Consider the following 17,475-nt stretch of genomic DNA (forward strand, 5'->3'; position numbering starts at 1 on the left):
ATTATCAAACAGAATTTATAATTTATTAGTAGAATATTGTTTGTAGTTGACACATTATGTACATACAGCTATTATATTATGTGTCAACAATTATTAAGTTATTTGTCTATATGTATTGAATGAACATAATGTAATATGAACCCTGGTTCGTGGTATTACAATTGTTAATTTAATTAATAGTCAAATTGAACTAATATAATTTATGCCAAGGACTTTGTAATTTAGTGGCATCAAACCCTTCTCTTTATATGGGAGGTGGTGGGTTCGAGCCTCAGTTCAGTGCAGTCAACATTGACTCTTGTGCTTTTCAATAAGTTGAAAAAGTAGAATTTACAATATGTTTTGCCAGAAACTAAATTGAAGTTCATATTTCAACTGGACTGAAATATTTTGATTAAAAAAATCATTAATCAAAATTTATTAGTTTGGTTAATTAGTCAAATTTTCACTAAATTGTATACCCCCACCCTAAATATTTATTTTATATCACTCGTATAAGATTAATACAAGTGATAAGTCGAAAATTTGGAATGAAGAGATACTCTCACTGCTTTACATGCTTCCCTAATTTACACCATTTGGAATGTCGGATTCTATGGGCCTACTTATTTACTACAGTAAATAATGTGTTCATCTGCATTCTGCAGCTAATCTGATAAAAGCTCAAAAGAATTTGCACCAGCAATTTCATTTCTCATTTGTGTAAATGTGGAGATTTACAGTCAGTGGAAATCATATATTCTGTCACAGTTCACTGTGTGTACAATTGAAATTGAATCTATTACAAAACAATAATAATGCAGAAATCTACAAGAGCAACACCTGCAGTTCCCCCTACAAAAATAATTCTACAAAGAATTGCAGAGCAATTGATATCTGCATTGCATTTTAGTTTTCTATCTTCACTCTCTGATACCCTCAAGTTTTATATTATAATCAACCCTTCACATCTACTATTACACCAACTCCATCAGCAGGGGGTCGCCCGCTGCCATAACCTTGATCAGTTTGATGAACTCTTGCTCGCTTGATACTTTCCATGGCCGAACTGCAGGCGCTTCGGCAGAATAATATGTTGAATTATCAGGTCGCTTCTCCTTATATACCATTGAATTAAACACTGGGTCAAACTTTTTCAACGAGTCCATTGCCATAAAGAACATGGGTATTGCAACCTTGTGATGGATGTCGAGTTCGCCTACTAGATTCACAAGATCAATGAAATCGGTTACAAAGGGCCGAGGAACATAGAATACCTCGGATTCACATAATGTGAGGCTCTCGTCACTTTTCACCGATTCTTTGTAATTGACTTGAAAGTGTACTGGCATTGTGTCCACTACTTTCTTTACCAAACCTGCTTGCTTCAATATCCAATCAGAACTACCAGCAATTGAAGTATAGGTCCAAGACTTCGATACCTGAGTGAATTAGAAAGAAGTTATTTCTATACATAATTCTCAGTTGGGTAGCTTGATAGGATATAAAAAAGTGAGAAGTTAATGGACAGCAAAGTAAATAAGCTTAATTTCTTTCTATCTGAAAGTATGCACTAAATCTATATAACTATAACTAGATAAGCACATTTAACCGATCAATTAAAATTGCTGGTTGCATATACCTCATTCGTGATCCAGAGCTTAGACTTGTCTGCTTGCATCAAGTTCCAGTAATTAAGGACAGTGTCATCCTGAAGAAACAGAAAGCCTTCTGCACTAGTGTATCTATCAAACAACTTGGGCAGAAACCTGTAAAACACAATGGGAGAACAGTATAAAGAAATTGATATTAAAAATGAAAAAGATTTCACACATAACGTTAGCTTTTTTTTTTTCTTCCAGCGGGGCGGGGGGGGGGGATACCCAGATTAGCTCATGCTATATCAACAATTTTCCAGAAACCACCATCAAAATGAAGAAAGAAAGAAATTAGACACTGGTCTATAATCCCTATAAAATTTATCAAAGTGAAGGGTAAATTTACGTGTTAATGCATATTGGCAAAATCAACATGCCCACTGTTATATTAAAAAGGTTATTCCCCTGATATATGTAATTAAAAGCATCATTTATACAGATGTTAAAAATCACATTGCCATAATTAAAACAAAAACCTATAATAACTATCCAGATTGTTACAGTCAATATTCACAGACGTCCAGCCATTGCCAAACTTAGCCCCTATACAATTTGATTTTCCCCTTGTCCCCACCTTTCTTCACCCAACCCCCCTTCCCCCACCAAACACCCTTTCATATGTGTGTGTGTGTATGTGTTTTTTTTAAGGTGTCTTCATATCCTACGCAAACTCCACTCTGTAACTATCCAAAACAACAAGAAAACCAGAAAGAAATTGTTTCAGCAATTAAAGAGATAGAATACTCATGACTCACCTATAAATGTAATCCAGCTGACCCTTTTCAACAGCAAGATCTGAATTCTTCTGCTCAGACAGTATAATTACTGTCTTAAATATCCTGCCATATAACAATCTCCATTCCAAAGCAGTACGTTCAACCGGTCCACTGCAGAACATGATTAGCACAATATTGCCAAAATTCTTCCTCCACTTAATCAAGTTTCCAATTTCATAATTCACCGTCCCAATTTCCTCAACTCCAAGATGCACAGATGGCAACTTTTGAGGAACAAATTCTTTCCTATCACCATGGCCAATACTTGCCCTTGGCCTATCCAATTCAAGAGACATTAGACGAGGCTGTAGGTAACCAATAGCATGCAAATCTTGAAGCCAAGCAGCAGTCAACTCCAAGTCCCTCTCCGTCCAAAAACCTTCCTCAGCCATTGCATAACTCAACTCCAGAATCTTCTCAAATAATTGATGTTTATTTGATCTCCATGATACTAAGAACTTGATTAACCGACCCACATTCACATGAAGATCTTTCTCTTCTGAAAACGGGTATGCCGCAATTCTATCATATCGGTAAATTGTGGGTGGATATACCACAACATACCCCCCAATTTCCCACAAGATTCTCTGTGCCCAATACCCTCTTAACACATCAGATGCCATGCTACTGATAGAAACTGGCAACATCAAACCCCAAAATGCTGATGAATGAAAAATGGTATTGAAAGAGTTAACAGGAACCATTGTACCTTGGGGTAATGCCACTTTTGGGGCATGGTCATCAAACCTAATATCAAATGGTTCCAGTCCTGATTTCCTAGTAAAATAGAAAACGGAATCCACATCAGGTAAACCATTTGAAATTCCCTGTTGAATGAACTGTCTCCCACCAAAAACCTCAGTGTAGAACTCCTCATCCCCAATCTCACCAACATTCTCCAGTGGCAAACCTCTTGGCCAAACTGACCTTTGTCCAAAATGTATATACGGGTTCACAACAGTCCTATTAGGATTCTCATGACTATATTGCAAAATGACCTCCTGCCTTGCAGCCTCCCCAACCAATTCGACATCAAAATGTTTCCCAATATTATTATCAACAACATCAGTGCGATCGTCAACATCAAATATCTTTTTAGCACCATGCTGTATAGCAAACAAATACCCCACAGTTTTTCTAACATAGGAATCATAAGGGAGAAAATCCACAACTCTAAACCCCAATTGAGCTTGCATTTCCAAAGACAAGTAAATTGTACCTTTGAGGCTCCAATCTTTGGGAGTCTTTGAGTTCCCGACAGCCAACAGTTGCCATCCTTTTAACTTAGCAAGCTTCTCAAGCGAATCGGAGGGATAATCTGACACGGAGACCACGATCCACTTCTCCGATCGGAAATTCGCGTAGGGAGAGGACTTATCTCGGATTGCAGGGATGTTATTCCAGTTGATCTTAGGCAACTCGGATTTAATGGATTGGGTCTGGGCGGACTGGATGCAGAGCAGGGTAGAAGTGTCCCCAGCAGCGTTGCGGAGGTAAAAAAGGCCAGCAACGGTAGCGACGAGGAGGACAATGGTGAGAATTTTGTATAGATTCTCCGAAGCCCACAGGGAGAAATCAAGATTCTTGGTCTCCACAAAGCGAGTTCGGGGCAATGATGCTGCTTTATCTCTGCTAAATTTCGACACCCGGGGAGATCCCGGAGGCGAAGAGTTCCGATCTTGAACCAACATTTCAGCCTATTCCCCAAACCAATGAAACTCCCGTACTAGCCCAACACGCGCACAAGACAACAGCTATGGCTTTGGTCAGTTTGGTGCTGAAACTTCCAAGTCCCGGCCCCTTCACCTCGTCATTGACTTGAGTTGAGCTTAATTCCTCTTCTCAGAGTCAAAAACACAAACACCTGAAGTGCGTGTTTGCGAGAGAGAGAAGTGTAGGGAATTGGAGTTGCCGACAGATGAGCCTTAAGTGTGATTTGGTGAAGAAGCCAGAGAGGAGAGGTTTTCTTACGCTTGAATCAAACTTCAGCTTGCCCATTTGTGGTGGGGCTTGGGAATTTACGCTGTGATCTGGATGATGATGTAGGAGCAATGTTGTTTTCTTGGTTGTTCACTTGTATTATTTTATTATTATATTATTCTAGGGTTGTTCATGATTTGAAAAATTGTTCCTTTTTTGGATCCAAGAATGGACAAATTAACTACAACTATGACTCGCCGACCATAACAATAATTGAAGGTGTACAAAAATGGAGGAAATAGTGTAGTAGTTAAGAGATTGCAAGATAAATAAAATTTTGTTTTTATGGCAACTCACAATCATAACAGAATTTATAATCATGAATTTTTATAATATTTCAACAATTTTATATTGTCACGTCATAAATTATATATATAAGTGTAAACAAAAAGTTATGTATTTAATCATTTTAGCCACTACTATCATAATAAACAAATGTCATCCTTAATTATGTCAAATTATTTTTATTTTGTCGATTTTTAATAACGATTTGAAAAAACTCTGTTATGGTTGAATAAACATTTGCATTGCATGTTAAATAATGTGGGTATTTAAAATTGTGACTATGCACATACCTTTTCATTTCCCAAATCGTTAGCAAAATTGGAACCATTTGCTAAAACAATTATCCGCTAATAACGGGTTGGGGCGTGAAGGGTCTTGGGGTCGGGATTTCAACCTTTTAGGAAGAATTATACGCTAATAATTGAGCAGTTAAAATCACACTTTTCCTATTAAAAAATCACGCAGTGTGATAAAATTTTGTTATCATTGTTAAATCCCATAATGTTTATACAACACTCATATTTTTATTGGTCAATTGATTTCCCCTAATAAGTTTTTAGGTGAAAACATAATTTTTTTTTTCCTTGGTGCATTTCTTTTATTTGCCATGAAACTTGAACTTTAGAGCCACACTGTCAATCATTGAGCCAAGATGCATTGGCTTTTGGTGGTTTATACATAGGCAAGTTTGAAGAAAAACCTCTCCAATATAGGCAACAAACAAACAAATTCCATAAAGGCACACTTAAGCCAAGCAAACAGAATAGACATATGTGGCTCCCCTTCAACACATTCCTACAAAAGGGGCAGTTGGTCTCTCCCTTTCGAGTGGAATGCACATTTGATGTTTTTATACGATGATGTTTGACATCAACAACAACCTGGCTCAGGGCCATGGTTGGCACAATGTCACCAAGCGTTATGTTGTGTTGTCCTGATAGCGCTAATTTTACTTGCCTTGATACTAAATTGAAGAATATGTTTCATTCTAAGTAAAAAAATTTAACTTAATAGCAAAACTACACGTTTATATTTTATTATAAGTATACTATATGCTAGCTATGGGCGGACTTAGGTTATCATGTGGTTGGCAAGGTTGTTCATTGTTAATTTGGTATAGACAACATACACCAACTAGCATTATGATAACTTTGGAAGAAAGATCTTTGAATATCACAATGATCAATCCAATACACCACTATCAAACCCAAAGAACTCAGGAAGGGATGAAATTTATACACTGTTGAAGACCTAAACCTATAAACAATTGAAAAGAATGTGTTTAAGTGTGCTACATCTCTTGCATTTTGGTATTATGTTATGTATAGTTTGAAAATCCACACTAGGCTTTTGAAGTACCTCCATGGTCCCTTTCGACGTGTTCCACAAGGGATACTGGATCACGAAAACCTTTACTACATCTCGGGCAGACGTCAATTGACACATTCATTACACCTTTCTTTTCGTGGACCTTCTGCACATGATCCACAAGAGCTGTACCCGTAGAGAATCTTAGGTTGCATAGCGGGCATTGCTCGACCTGTTGTTTGTTTACGTTGCTTTGGCCTTGGCCCCCTCCATCTCTGCCAATCTGCAGTGCTTGATTGAATTCGTTGCTTAGTTTTGCTATACCAGAAGTTGCAGCATTGAGGAGACTTGTGGTCCATCTCGAGGAGGATGCTGCAGGAGCCGCCTTCTTTGGCTCCTCCTTTCTACTCAAAAACCCCAAAAACTGGAAAGCGGGTTCTGGCTTTTTAGGTCCGGGGCAATTATGATCAGGTCCAAACCGGTGCTTCAAACAATGATCAACATCACAATCCCGGCATTTAATTGTGTTCGAGAACGTCAGGACCTCTTTGCAGCGGGGCACGGGACATTTCCTCTTTTTTGTGGCTTTTTCATAGTTTGATGGATCACAATCAGTGTTTACATGTGACTGCCAAGTTATATTTGGGTCTTCATCGGGTATTAAGCGGACACCTTTAGCACACAGCGGGCAGATAACGACAGTGACATCATGTTTGTTGCCCTTTGGACACTGATGTCTAGCGTAGCTACGATGCTCTAAGCAGAAAACCTGTCAAATCGAAATATCGAATTAGAAGAGAAGGAAAAAAGGTTTTTGTAATTGTAATCAAGCCAAGAACAAAATTGAAAAGCGCAGTTGACACAGTATAAAAGCTCTTAAGCATACACTTTCTCCCATCCTAACTCATCAATGATCAAAAGATTAATCTTAGACAACTGAAAGCTTCAAACCGAATAGAAATCCCACAATGCAAAAGCCTTAAAAGCAACCTACAGAATCTCCGCCTTGGAATAACATTCATTCTCCTCAACGCAATAGTCAATTTTCCAGTTTTCATTTCTATAGTTTTCCATTCTCCAATCTCTGTTTTCATCAAATCAGAGACCCGTACTATATGAGTAAAGCGATTTTAGTTTTCATTTCCCCATAGAATTTCTCCAGTAAACACACCCAAGCTTTGCATCAAATTTCATAGTCTAGCAAAAGAATTCTAGCAGCCCAGAGCCTAAATCCCCAAGAGACAGGAACATCCCTTAAAAGTGTATCAACTATTCGTTCAAGGAACTTTTGTTTTTGCCTGCATGGGCAGCTCAGTTGATTCCTGAGTGGTAGATTTCATGCGGGGACACAAGATCAAACTCTCATAGCCACAAAGTGAGAGTTACTCCAATGTGATTGTCTCCCCGGGATTCCGAGGAACCCCAGGCTAGAAAATTTTGCCTTTTGTGGGCAAGTAATTTTGATTCTTGCAGTTGAAATACACCTGGTAAGTTTAGAAGCTCTCTTGATGGTGAAATCAAGAAAGTAGTGCAACTCCAGTACGATTATAACATATAATGACAGCAAACATCGAAAAGATTAACCTTTAACTTCTTATTCACACCTCTTCTTTCTCCAATTTTCACAAAATCCAGAAAACGAATCGAAAACAATTATTAAAAAAAATCAGAATTTTGAAAGAAAACCCTACTACCAAAAAGTCAAAATATCAAAAGTAACACATCCCAGCTCAAAAACAAGAGAAAAATGGAGCAAATGATGCATAAGGGATGTGAGGGCGCGAGCATTGATAGAGGGAGAGAGAGACAAAACGCACCTTGTGGCAGCAATCGCAGGTGAAGGGCAAGAAATCGATCTGCCGGCAATCGTCGACGGAGCAGTGCTTTCCCAGATTTGGAAATGCCGGTGTCCCCATAATCTATCTGAGAAACAAAATAATTCAATTCTTCTGAAATATATGTGGAATCTAAGCACCTGGGATGAGAGAACAAAATCTGTGCAAAATCCAAGTCGTTATATTATCTGAATTCGCAGGGATACGAGCCACAATTGGGGATTTCGAATTCCGCCTTCCAGAAAAAACCAGAGACACCGGCGGAATCCGACCACTTCTGAAACTTCGTAATTTTCAGTCAACTCGTCGTATAAAAAGTCTTCTGTGTATTGGACAACAAACACAACTTTTTAACGTGTTTTTTTAAGGAAAGGGACTCAAAACAGTTACGGACGAATTTCAATTTTGCGCTAATTTCATATTTAGAAATTTAATACATCCCATTTTACATGTCCAGTTTACAATTTATTAATCAAATTAATTCTTTCTAGTTTCTATATTATTTTTCTGTAATAATTTTTAATTATTTTTAATTTTAATTTTTTTATTTTAATAATACTTTTAATATAGTTTCTAAATATATAGATTTTATATACTAATACTAAACTTATATTATGAAAAATTGAATTAAAATTAACTTTAATCAAGTATCGTTAACAAACTAGACAAATAAAATAAGACGAAGGGAATAAGACTTTTGACTTCACTTTCATTGTTTGGGGGTTATAATAATTATTATAAGAATGTCCAAGTGGCTATTGCTGTGGCAAAGTTGTAAAGATGAGGTCAAAAGAAACATTCAATGATTTTCAAACTAACATTTTCATTAAAATAAACAGCAGTCTTGTTATTTGCTAAACTAACTGACACAACAAACTTATTCATCTCAAAAACAACCACAAAGATGCCTTATTTTGTAGGTTTTGTGATGAGGCCATGCCCAAATGGGAAAAGTGGGTCATAATGTGTATCTCCAACATTCATAGGGAGCTGATCAACGGTCTTGAACCATGTAAAAGGAAGCTTGCCAGTGAAACCATAATCACCAAACAGAACATCTGCAACACCTTGGCCTTCTGTTCCAGGAAGCCAAGCAGCTACCAGTGCATCGATCTGGGGGAGATATGGCTGGATCACAACGGGACGACCTGTAATGAGAACGACTACGCATTTGGTATGGGCGCAGACGTTGGTGATGATGCTTGGCCCGGGGTCGGGGATTGTTAGGTTCAAGCTGTCTCCACTCCCCTCTGCATATGTTTTCTCCCCCACCACGACAATGGCGTGGGAGAATTTGCTGGACTTGACAAATTCGGGATCAGGATTTTCCTCGAATGTGACTTGCGTTTTCGTGTCAACAGTGTTCTTTATAGCTGTGAGGATTGTAGTACCTGTAAAAAGATTCATTTGTTCATTAAACTTGACTCAGTTATCCTCTTCCAACTATTTCCCGGTGGAGATTTAAGCGGATAGGGTGCATAACAATATTTCTTTATACCTGCATAACAGTAAACGCCACATTTTGAAAGACAGGGTGCTGGACTAGGCCTTTCACGCCTCTGCCCAACAATTCCCCTAGTCACCTGGTATTAGACTTGGCCCTTCAGGCCTCTGCCCGACAGGAATGATCTAAGTATGATAAATTCTTTACCTACTGTGATATCGCCACTGAGTCCTTGCCATCCAATTGTCCATCCACCACACTGATAGCCTATATTGTGTGCATGAGTTCCTGCAACCAATATTCTCGACGCCTTCTTTGGAAGCGGCAAAACTGGTTCATCTACATTTGCACCATTCTTCAGCAAAACAAGAGATTTCCTCACAGCTTTTCTTGCCAGTTTCCTATGTTTCTGCAAAAATGCAGTATTTCAGATGATTTGGCTTTGGATATCAAATAAGTCTCTAGTTCGTCCAGAAATCGCTTACCTGACTTCCTAGATGATGTGCCAAGCTATAATCACCCAATGGATCCTCGAAAAGCCCCATCACGAACTTCACCCTAAGAATTCTTTTAACTGCATCATCAATTCGGCTTACTGGAACAAACTTATTCTTCACCAAATAGGTTAGGCCATCAATGAATTCTGTGTAGTTGTATGGAACCATAACCTGGCAATTTACACCAAATGATAGTAATTTTTTTAATTTCGTTTTCAAATAAGTTGCTGTTGAAAGTGATAGTAAATGTTATCTTTTACCACGAAACATTATTGGAATCAAGTTCTTGGAAAGCAACTAACCATATCGATTCCAGCATTGATAGAAGTTAGAATGGAATATGTGTAGTTTCCATGCACAGTAGGAGTAAGGTCGTCAATAGCCTTAAAGTCTGAGATAACAAATCCCTGGAAGAACTCACAAAATAGTTTCAATTCGATTGGTCATTTGAGTCCTGAAAACATCATAAGATGTATTCAAAAAAAATAAAAAATCATAAGATACATCTGAAAACGGAGTAGTACTTACTCTGAAACGTAGCGTCTTCTTTAGGAATCCAGTGATCATATCACGATTTGCATGCATTCTCACTCCATTTAAGCTCGAATATGAGGCCATGACAGTCGCCACGCCCCTGATAACAGAATTATAGTAACCCGCCATGTGGATGCTGAAAAGGTCATGCATGTCAACCAATGTATTATTCTCATCAATGCCCTTCACTGTGCCACCATCTCCCACATAATGCTTGGCACAAGCAGCAACTTTTTTTCTGCATAAGATAAAATTAACAGACCATATATGGTTATTCTTTGGACAACACAAGTCTATATCCTCGATTGACAAATCTATCGTTATACATTTTACATTGTCTGCACAGGAGGCAGATGTGTCTTTTATGCATGATTCTACAAATGTATGAATCTGATGAGTAATTGATTTTTTTTTTATACGTTAGGTTTCCTAGCTTAGGCCAGACTAATCCTAAATCCCCAGAACTCCTGCCCAAGAGCTACTGGAGGAGGTAAATCATGAGTCGCCTCGTCAGTCCCCAGGTGGGTAATTGATTCTTTCTCCTTTGATATAGGGAGGGAAAAAGGGTAGGCAAGAAACATCAGTTACTTTACCTCAACTTTGATTCCTACAAATTTCAGTCTTCAATTTATAAGTTTATCCAACAGCTCCTTAATCCTAGTATTAGCTAAACCAGTAAATAGAACTAAAACCAATAAATTGATACCTAGGTGTATATGTAAACTTGCTAATATATAGAGACTGATAATGATCATCCAAGAAACTTAAGGGAAACAACTACAGTTACCTTCCAGCAACAAAGGGAACACTCAGTGGGTAATTAGGCGGAGCCTCGCCTTGTAAGCCTGGAATGATCTCAGTCATTGACCTGACAATCTCAGGATCCTCACTATAACTCTCGTAGCAACGGCCCCATCTTGGATCTCTGCAAACCTGCTCGGGCGGTTATAGCTAAAGTGAGTGTCAAGAACAAAATCCACAAGAGTTTTTTTTAACTGAAATAAATTTGTTTACCGCGATGCAAGGTGCAAACACATATTGAATCCCAGTAGCCCTTACTTCAAGGGCAGTTGCAGCTCCTATCTCCCTAACCAGCTCAGGATCCCTGATCAACAGTTACATTTAGAAAAGGACACCGGAAACTGAAGAATATATGAATTAGGTTCTTGAAAACCCATATGAAAACAGAATTCTCAACATCAACTTGCCTGGTTGCTCCAAGGCCAACATTGTGAGGAAAAATAGTAGCATTGTAAGCATTGTTGTTACCATGAACTGCATCAATCCCATAAATCATTGGTATACCAAGCCGGGTCGATAATGAACCCTTTTGGAAATCATTCACCATGTCCACCCAGGCCTCAGCTGATGCCTTCTGCTTTGGAACACTTCCTCCACTACTCAACACACTCCCTACTCCAAAGAAATGCCATACACACTCACATTTGTATTCAAAACATATTGCATTACTAGGAAGTAGGCCACTCCCTACTCCAAAGAAACGTCTTACACACCCACATTTGTAATCAAAACATAGTGCACTTAGAGGCAACCCCAGCCAAGTGGATCAGGCTATTGACTCAAGTAACCAAAAGATTACAAATTCAACTCTAACCAGCAGCGGCCTATTGGCTTTTTGACCTTTTGATTTGAGTAAGTCAGTTATGAACAACCTAACCTGGATTACCTTCTTGTGATTCTTTGCCAGGTAGAATCGCAAGGCTAGAATTACCCAGAGTGCACACTCTCAGTGGCCTATTGGCTTACTGACCCTTTTGGTTGTGATTCTTTGCCATGTAGAATCACAAGGACCCAGTGCACACGTTCAACTAGTAACTGCGGTTTCTCTTGTCACTCAAAAACATATTGCATTTCTAGGAAACATCTATTCTATTCAATCAAACATAAAACCTGCAAAAAGGAAGTAATCTCCTGCAGAAATGCAGACCTACCTATGTAGTATTTCTTCATGACCTCAGCAGAGGCAACCTGGCGCTCAATCTGCACCATTTGGCCAATTTTTTCCTCCAGTGTCATCCTGCTCATTAGGTCCTTGATTCTCCGGCCGACTGCCTGGCGGTGATCTTTGTAGAGCATGTAGTCTGCATTAGCCCCCACTATCCAACAACAGAGCAGTGCAACCCCAATCCCAATCAAGAACCTCGAGTCTTTCCCCATTTTATCTTTAAACCTTCACAAAAGATCAAATCTTTGGCATTAGAATTCCGGGTAATTGAAGACCCACCTGAAAACAAAGCATTTACTTAAAAGCTGAAGCGCAGCATCGAGATTTTAACCGGCAATGTCACAAGATGCAGGTTTGTCAGAGTCTTCATATGAAGAGGTAGAAGAGTAATGATTACTTTGAGAGAGAGAGAATTTGGAGAAGCAATATTGTTTCTGTTGATAAAACAAATAATACATGCATATGTGCATACCTAACTTTCATATAGAGTAGTAAATTAGTAATAGGACATGAGTGCATTAAGTAGCCTTTTGTGAATGCTGCTTAGCTTGTGGAAGCCTATTGGGCATGTAGAGTAACTCATGCCTCTAATAATGCAGAAGAGCAGATGGCAGCTAGCTGCCAATACTATTTGTGTGTTTTCAATAATGTTACTAAAAAAGAGCCAAATCCCCCTAGTTTTAAAATTTGGAATTCAAATTTCATAATTCAATCTTTCATTAAATACCTAGAAAAAGAGAGTTTGTTATGATATTTGTTGGTTTCCGAGAGTTACCGACATGGTCCATCATTCTAATTAATCGTTTTTAATTTGAGAGGTTATTTGAATGAATTGCGATTAAAATTGATGAGGTATAAGGCCTAATTATGAATACTTGTGTCTTAATAGGAGCCAATGTATGGAGGCGCGGGCATACTGATTGCATTGGAAGCTAAGTAGTTGCTTGGTATGGTAGAGGGCGTTAGAGCACAGTGCATGCATTGCATGTGTGTAGTGCATGTTCCGGCGGTTGATTGTGTGGTGTTCTCAACAATGATTCTTGAATGCTCTGCATGGCCTTCTGTGTCTTCATTTGCAAATACCAAAAAAAAAAACATACTAAAAGATGGTTAGATCATGTTGGTGATGTTGGTGACCTGAAGCAGTGGCTAAAGAAAAGTCACCAGCAACGAACACCGGTTGTTATACGATGTACCATGGTCACAAAACGACATTATTTCAGTAAGTATGACTATTAATGATAGTTTATAGAAATTTGATGATTTATTATGATAGACTTGTAAATTGAAAATCAAAACTGATAATGCCTTAAATCAGATGATTTTTAGTGGAATCAAAACTGATAATTCCTTAAATCAGATGATTTTTAGTGGAATTTACTAAGAACAATATTACGATTCAGACAAGCAAACGTCTCAAATTAATTTGGTTGTTAACCAAATCGATTCAATTACACAGAATAAGTGATTTTTACCGGATGCATGCACAATTGCACACCATATGGTGGAGTCGTGGAGAATTTAATATCACATCAGAAAAAGAAAATTACTCAACAACAACAACGCCAAGATAATATTTTGATATTTTCGGAGGAGTGTGATTGGCATATTGCTGCCACGTGCAATTTGGGCATTGAGTGATTTCGGACTGAAATAGTAATTTTTACAGAAATCAGAGGCTTAAAAAAGTTTTTCTATAATGGTATAAAAAAGTATTTTGTTCCCAGGTGACTAAGTTATATATCTAATTCCTAATTCTGCAAAACCCTCTCCGCCCTCTCTGAGTTTCAATCCTTTAACCTCCATCACCGCCACCATGAATCCCTCAGCTCTCAGGCTCGACTCGTCGGCAATCTACGCGCCGCCGATTCCTCCTCCGTATCGGAGCGGGGGTCAAGGCTGTAGGTTTCTCCCGCTTCAGCTAAGGAAGATGGCCGCCCCTGGTTTTTCTCTCACTGTGTGCTCCGCCAAGCAAACATCGGCTGTGATGGAGTCCGGGGAGGCAACCGAGTCGAAACTGAGTCGGATTGAGTCGCTTAGTCAGGTCTCAGGTGTTCTAGGGTGCCAGTGGGGCGATGAAGGCAAAGGCAAGCTCGTTGACGTTTTAGCTAAGCATTTTGACGTCGTCGCTCGTTGTCAGGTATGTATTTATTGTCTGCGTAATTTTTTTCAAGTATTCCTGAATGTGTATGGAGCATTTATTGAATATTGAGAATGTGGTTATTTGATTGGCTAAACAAGGCTTTTGTTGGTGTGGATTGAGATTGTATGTCTGAAGGAGACTTGTAACATGCTAGAGATGATTATATTGCCATAAAGAGTATTGATTGTTGGAGCAGTTTTAATAGAATCTATTACTTGTTTATATAAACCATGTAGGGTGGAATTAATATATTGTTTTGGTTGTTTAAATTCAAATTGGAAGTTAAATTGCAGAAAATGGAAGTTGCTTAGCTGACATCAATATCTAGTTGTCAAGCAATTAGTTGTTCTGAAATTCTCCCTAACCTCTGCTTTCGATTTCCTCAATCGAAGAAACAAAACATTCTCTATTATATATTCTTACTACTAGGATTTACTTGCTTTCAGGGCGGTGCTAATGCTGGGCACACCATCTACAATTCAGAGGGGAAGAAGTTTGCACTTCACCTTGTTCCCTCTGGGATTCTTAACGAGGAGACTATTTGTGTCATTGGTAATGGAGTAGTGGTGCACCTGCCAGGACTTTTTAAGGAAATTGATGGCCTTGAATCTAATGGAGTCTCATGCAAAGGAAGGATCTTGGTGTCTGATCGGGCTCATCTTTTATTTGATTTTCATCAAGAAGTGGATGGGCTGCGCGAGGCTGAACTGGCTAAATCCTTTATTGGCACCACAAGGAGAGGAATTGGGCCTTGTTATTCGAGTAAGGTGATTAGAAATGGCATCAGAGTAGGTGACCTGAGGCACATGGATACTTTCCCTCAAAAGCTTGATCTTTTACTATCAGATGCAGCTTCGAGATTTCCTGGTTTTAACTATGGTCCTGACATGCTCAGGGAGGAAGTTGAACGATACAAAAAATTTGCTGAGAGGTTGGAACCTTTCATAACTGATACAGTTCATTACATGAGTGAAACTATTTCTCAGAACAAGAAGGTTTTAGTAGAAGGCGGTCAGGCTACTATGTTGGACATCGATTTTGGAACATATCCCTTTGTGACTTCCTCAAGTCCTTCTGCTGGTGGAATCTGCACAGGTTTAGGCATTGCTCCTAGAGTTGTTGGTGACCTTATCGGAGTGGTAAGTGAACTTTACTAATGCTATCATTCATTTAAATGAAAGAATATGCCATTCTCATCATGTTCAAACATGCTAGAGACTCCAAGCTATTCATTTTATGATGCTTAAAGCATATTGCTGTCCTTTATAATGTTATACTATGTAAATCCTTGTATTGACTTAAGATTTTTTGGTAAGCGTTTATAACTTGTGATACACTTGCGAGGGAACTAGCTTTAGGAATCAATAGTATGCCACTTTGAGTCATGACAACTTTTGTTCTTTGTTATCTATCAAGTGGTCGTGAATTTTGATGAATTGCCTTCTTCAGGTTAAAGCATACACCACAAGGGTTGGTTCAGGTCCTTTCCCAACAGAAATCTTGGGTAAAGGTGGTGACTTGCTTCGGTTTGCTGGGCAAGAGTTTGGAACAACAACTGGTCGCCCTCGTCGCTGTGGCTGGCTTGACATAGTTGCTTTGAAATACTGCTGCCAGATAAATGGATTTTCCTCTCTGAACCTCACTAAACTTGATGTATTATCAGATCTTGAAGAAATCGAGATTGGTGTTTCTTACAAACAACTTGATGGTTCACCAATCAGATCATTCCCTGCAGATCTTAGAATCCTTGATCAAGTTAAGGCAAGTGTCTTCTCTTTCTTTGTTTCTTTTCTTCTCATGTTTTTATTTTTATTTTTTTAATCCTTGTCTTGTATTTGCCTGAACTGTGGTATTCCAAAGTGAATGGCCTTTCCTCATTATTCTAAACAATTGATCTGAATAAAAAGGTTAAAGGAGTCAACCATAAAAGAAATGGCATGTATATTTTATGGGTTAAAGCAACACATCCCCTTTCTTCCTCTGGTTTTCTGATTAATCTACTTTAGATTGTGTTAATGTGTTATTACATTTTGAGGTTTCCATGTAGCCACTCTCTACATAATTCCAGATTAAGGGGTTTCTATTGTGTTATCAGTTTTTCTTCGTTTCTGGTTTAATTTGTACACTTAGTCGCTATAATTTTGTGCGCTATAGGTGGAATACGAAGTTTTGCCTGGTTGGCAGTCTGACATTTCCTCTGTCCGAAAGTATTCTGAACTTCCTTCAGCCGCACGCCAATATGTAGAAAGGATAGAGGAGCTTGTTGGTGTACCTGTCCATTACATTGGAGTTGGACCCGGACGGGATGCCCTCATATACAAGTGATTTTAAGCTCAGACTTTTTATCACCAAAGTTGATTCTAATATCATGGAGGACAGGTTGTGGCATCCTTTAAGTCGGTCAGCCAAACTTTTATTCATCTTCGGAATATCAATTTGACACCACAATGTTGTAATATCAGTCACGCGGTCTTCATGCATATTCGGTCGTGCTCTTATGAGTTTCCTTTCATCTTTGTAAGTTATTGTTATCTTTCAAGCTAAACTTTAGATGGTATTGACCTATTGCTGCTTGAACCTCTCCAATGCTTTCCTTAAATAAAGGAGATTACTGAGCTGATTCAACTTACTTTACCTTTGAGCTATGTTCAACTTCTATCTTATCAGCAAATGATTCAACTTACTTTACCTTTGAGCTATGTTCAAGTGTAGCATTTGTTGTTTCAGTTTAATATTTAATGTCACTAGCTCAGATATGACATTAACTCAATTTAAATATAAAAAAAAAATTGCTTGCAAATTGGTAGTTTGCTACCATGAGGCATTTTATATCATCTTGGTTTGTACTGCTGTTTTTGCTTTGTACACTACTGCACGGTGCACCCTATTAAAATGGTTTTTTTTTTTCCCTAAAGCCTCTTCAAATGCTAGTGAAATGAAATAATCCACTATTTATAGACGTGCTCAAAATTATGTTCAATGAAAATCAAGATCATCCACATTTAGACAAGTTCAAATAGCAATGCCAAGTTGCCAACTAAGAAAATATGAAACTGTACACGTAATGGTC

The 17,475-nt window shown here is 38.4% G+C and overlaps 4 protein-coding genes across 4 annotated transcripts; 1 reads left to right on the forward strand and 3 right to left on the reverse strand.

The window, feature by feature from the left end:
- Positions 1–659: 659 nt before the first annotated feature.
- On the reverse strand, positions 660–4,491 carry LOC116029104 (probable glycosyltransferase STELLO1). The gene is made up of 3 exons (XM_031271004.1): positions 2,393–4,491; positions 1,622–1,748; positions 660–1,421 (listed from the first exon to the last, which is right to left on the reverse strand). The coding sequence occupies exons 1-3, from the start codon at positions 4,102–4,104 to the stop codon at positions 957–959; spliced, it is 2,304 nt and encodes a 767-aa protein (XP_031126864.1). The 5' UTR covers positions 4,105–4,491; the 3' UTR covers positions 660–956.
- A 1,313-nt stretch (positions 4,492–5,804) lies between these two features.
- On the reverse strand, positions 5,805–8,125 carry LOC116018237 (zinc finger AN1 and C2H2 domain-containing stress-associated protein 13-like). The gene is made up of 2 exons (XM_031258610.1): positions 7,804–8,125; positions 5,805–6,755 (listed from the first exon to the last, which is right to left on the reverse strand). The coding sequence occupies exons 1-2, from the start codon at positions 7,900–7,902 to the stop codon at positions 6,021–6,023; spliced, it is 834 nt and encodes a 277-aa protein (XP_031114470.1). The 5' UTR covers positions 7,903–8,125; the 3' UTR covers positions 5,805–6,020.
- Positions 8,126–8,660: 535 nt separating this feature from the next.
- Positions 8,661–12,671, reverse strand: LOC116033307 (beta-glucosidase BoGH3B-like). Its single transcript, XM_031276062.1, has 10 exons — positions 12,561–12,671; positions 12,249–12,487; positions 11,505–11,709; positions 11,311–11,401; positions 11,084–11,229; positions 10,291–10,534; positions 10,065–10,169; positions 9,751–9,933; positions 9,473–9,674; positions 8,661–9,212 (listed from the first exon to the last, which is right to left on the reverse strand). The coding sequence occupies exons 2-10, from the start codon at positions 12,472–12,474 to the stop codon at positions 8,731–8,733; spliced, it is 1,884 nt and encodes a 627-aa protein (XP_031131922.1). The 5' UTR covers positions 12,475–12,487; positions 12,561–12,671; the 3' UTR covers positions 8,661–8,730.
- A 1,327-nt stretch (positions 12,672–13,998) lies between these two features.
- On the forward strand, positions 13,999–17,066 carry LOC116032062 (adenylosuccinate synthetase, chloroplastic). Its single transcript, XM_031274460.1, has 4 exons — positions 13,999–14,402; positions 14,852–15,544; positions 15,855–16,166; positions 16,560–17,066. Exons 1-4 carry the CDS (start codon positions 14,079–14,081, stop codon positions 16,728–16,730), a joined length of 1,500 nt encoding a protein of 499 aa, XP_031130320.1. The 5' UTR covers positions 13,999–14,078; the 3' UTR covers positions 16,731–17,066.
- The last annotated feature ends 409 nt before the right edge of the window (positions 17,067–17,475 follow it).

This window comes from Ipomoea triloba, chromosome 1 (genome assembly GCF_003576645.1).
Source record: "Ipomoea triloba cultivar NCNSP0323 chromosome 1, ASM357664v1".
In the NCBI taxonomy this organism is placed as follows: Eukaryota; Viridiplantae; Streptophyta; class Magnoliopsida; order Solanales; family Convolvulaceae; genus Ipomoea; species Ipomoea triloba.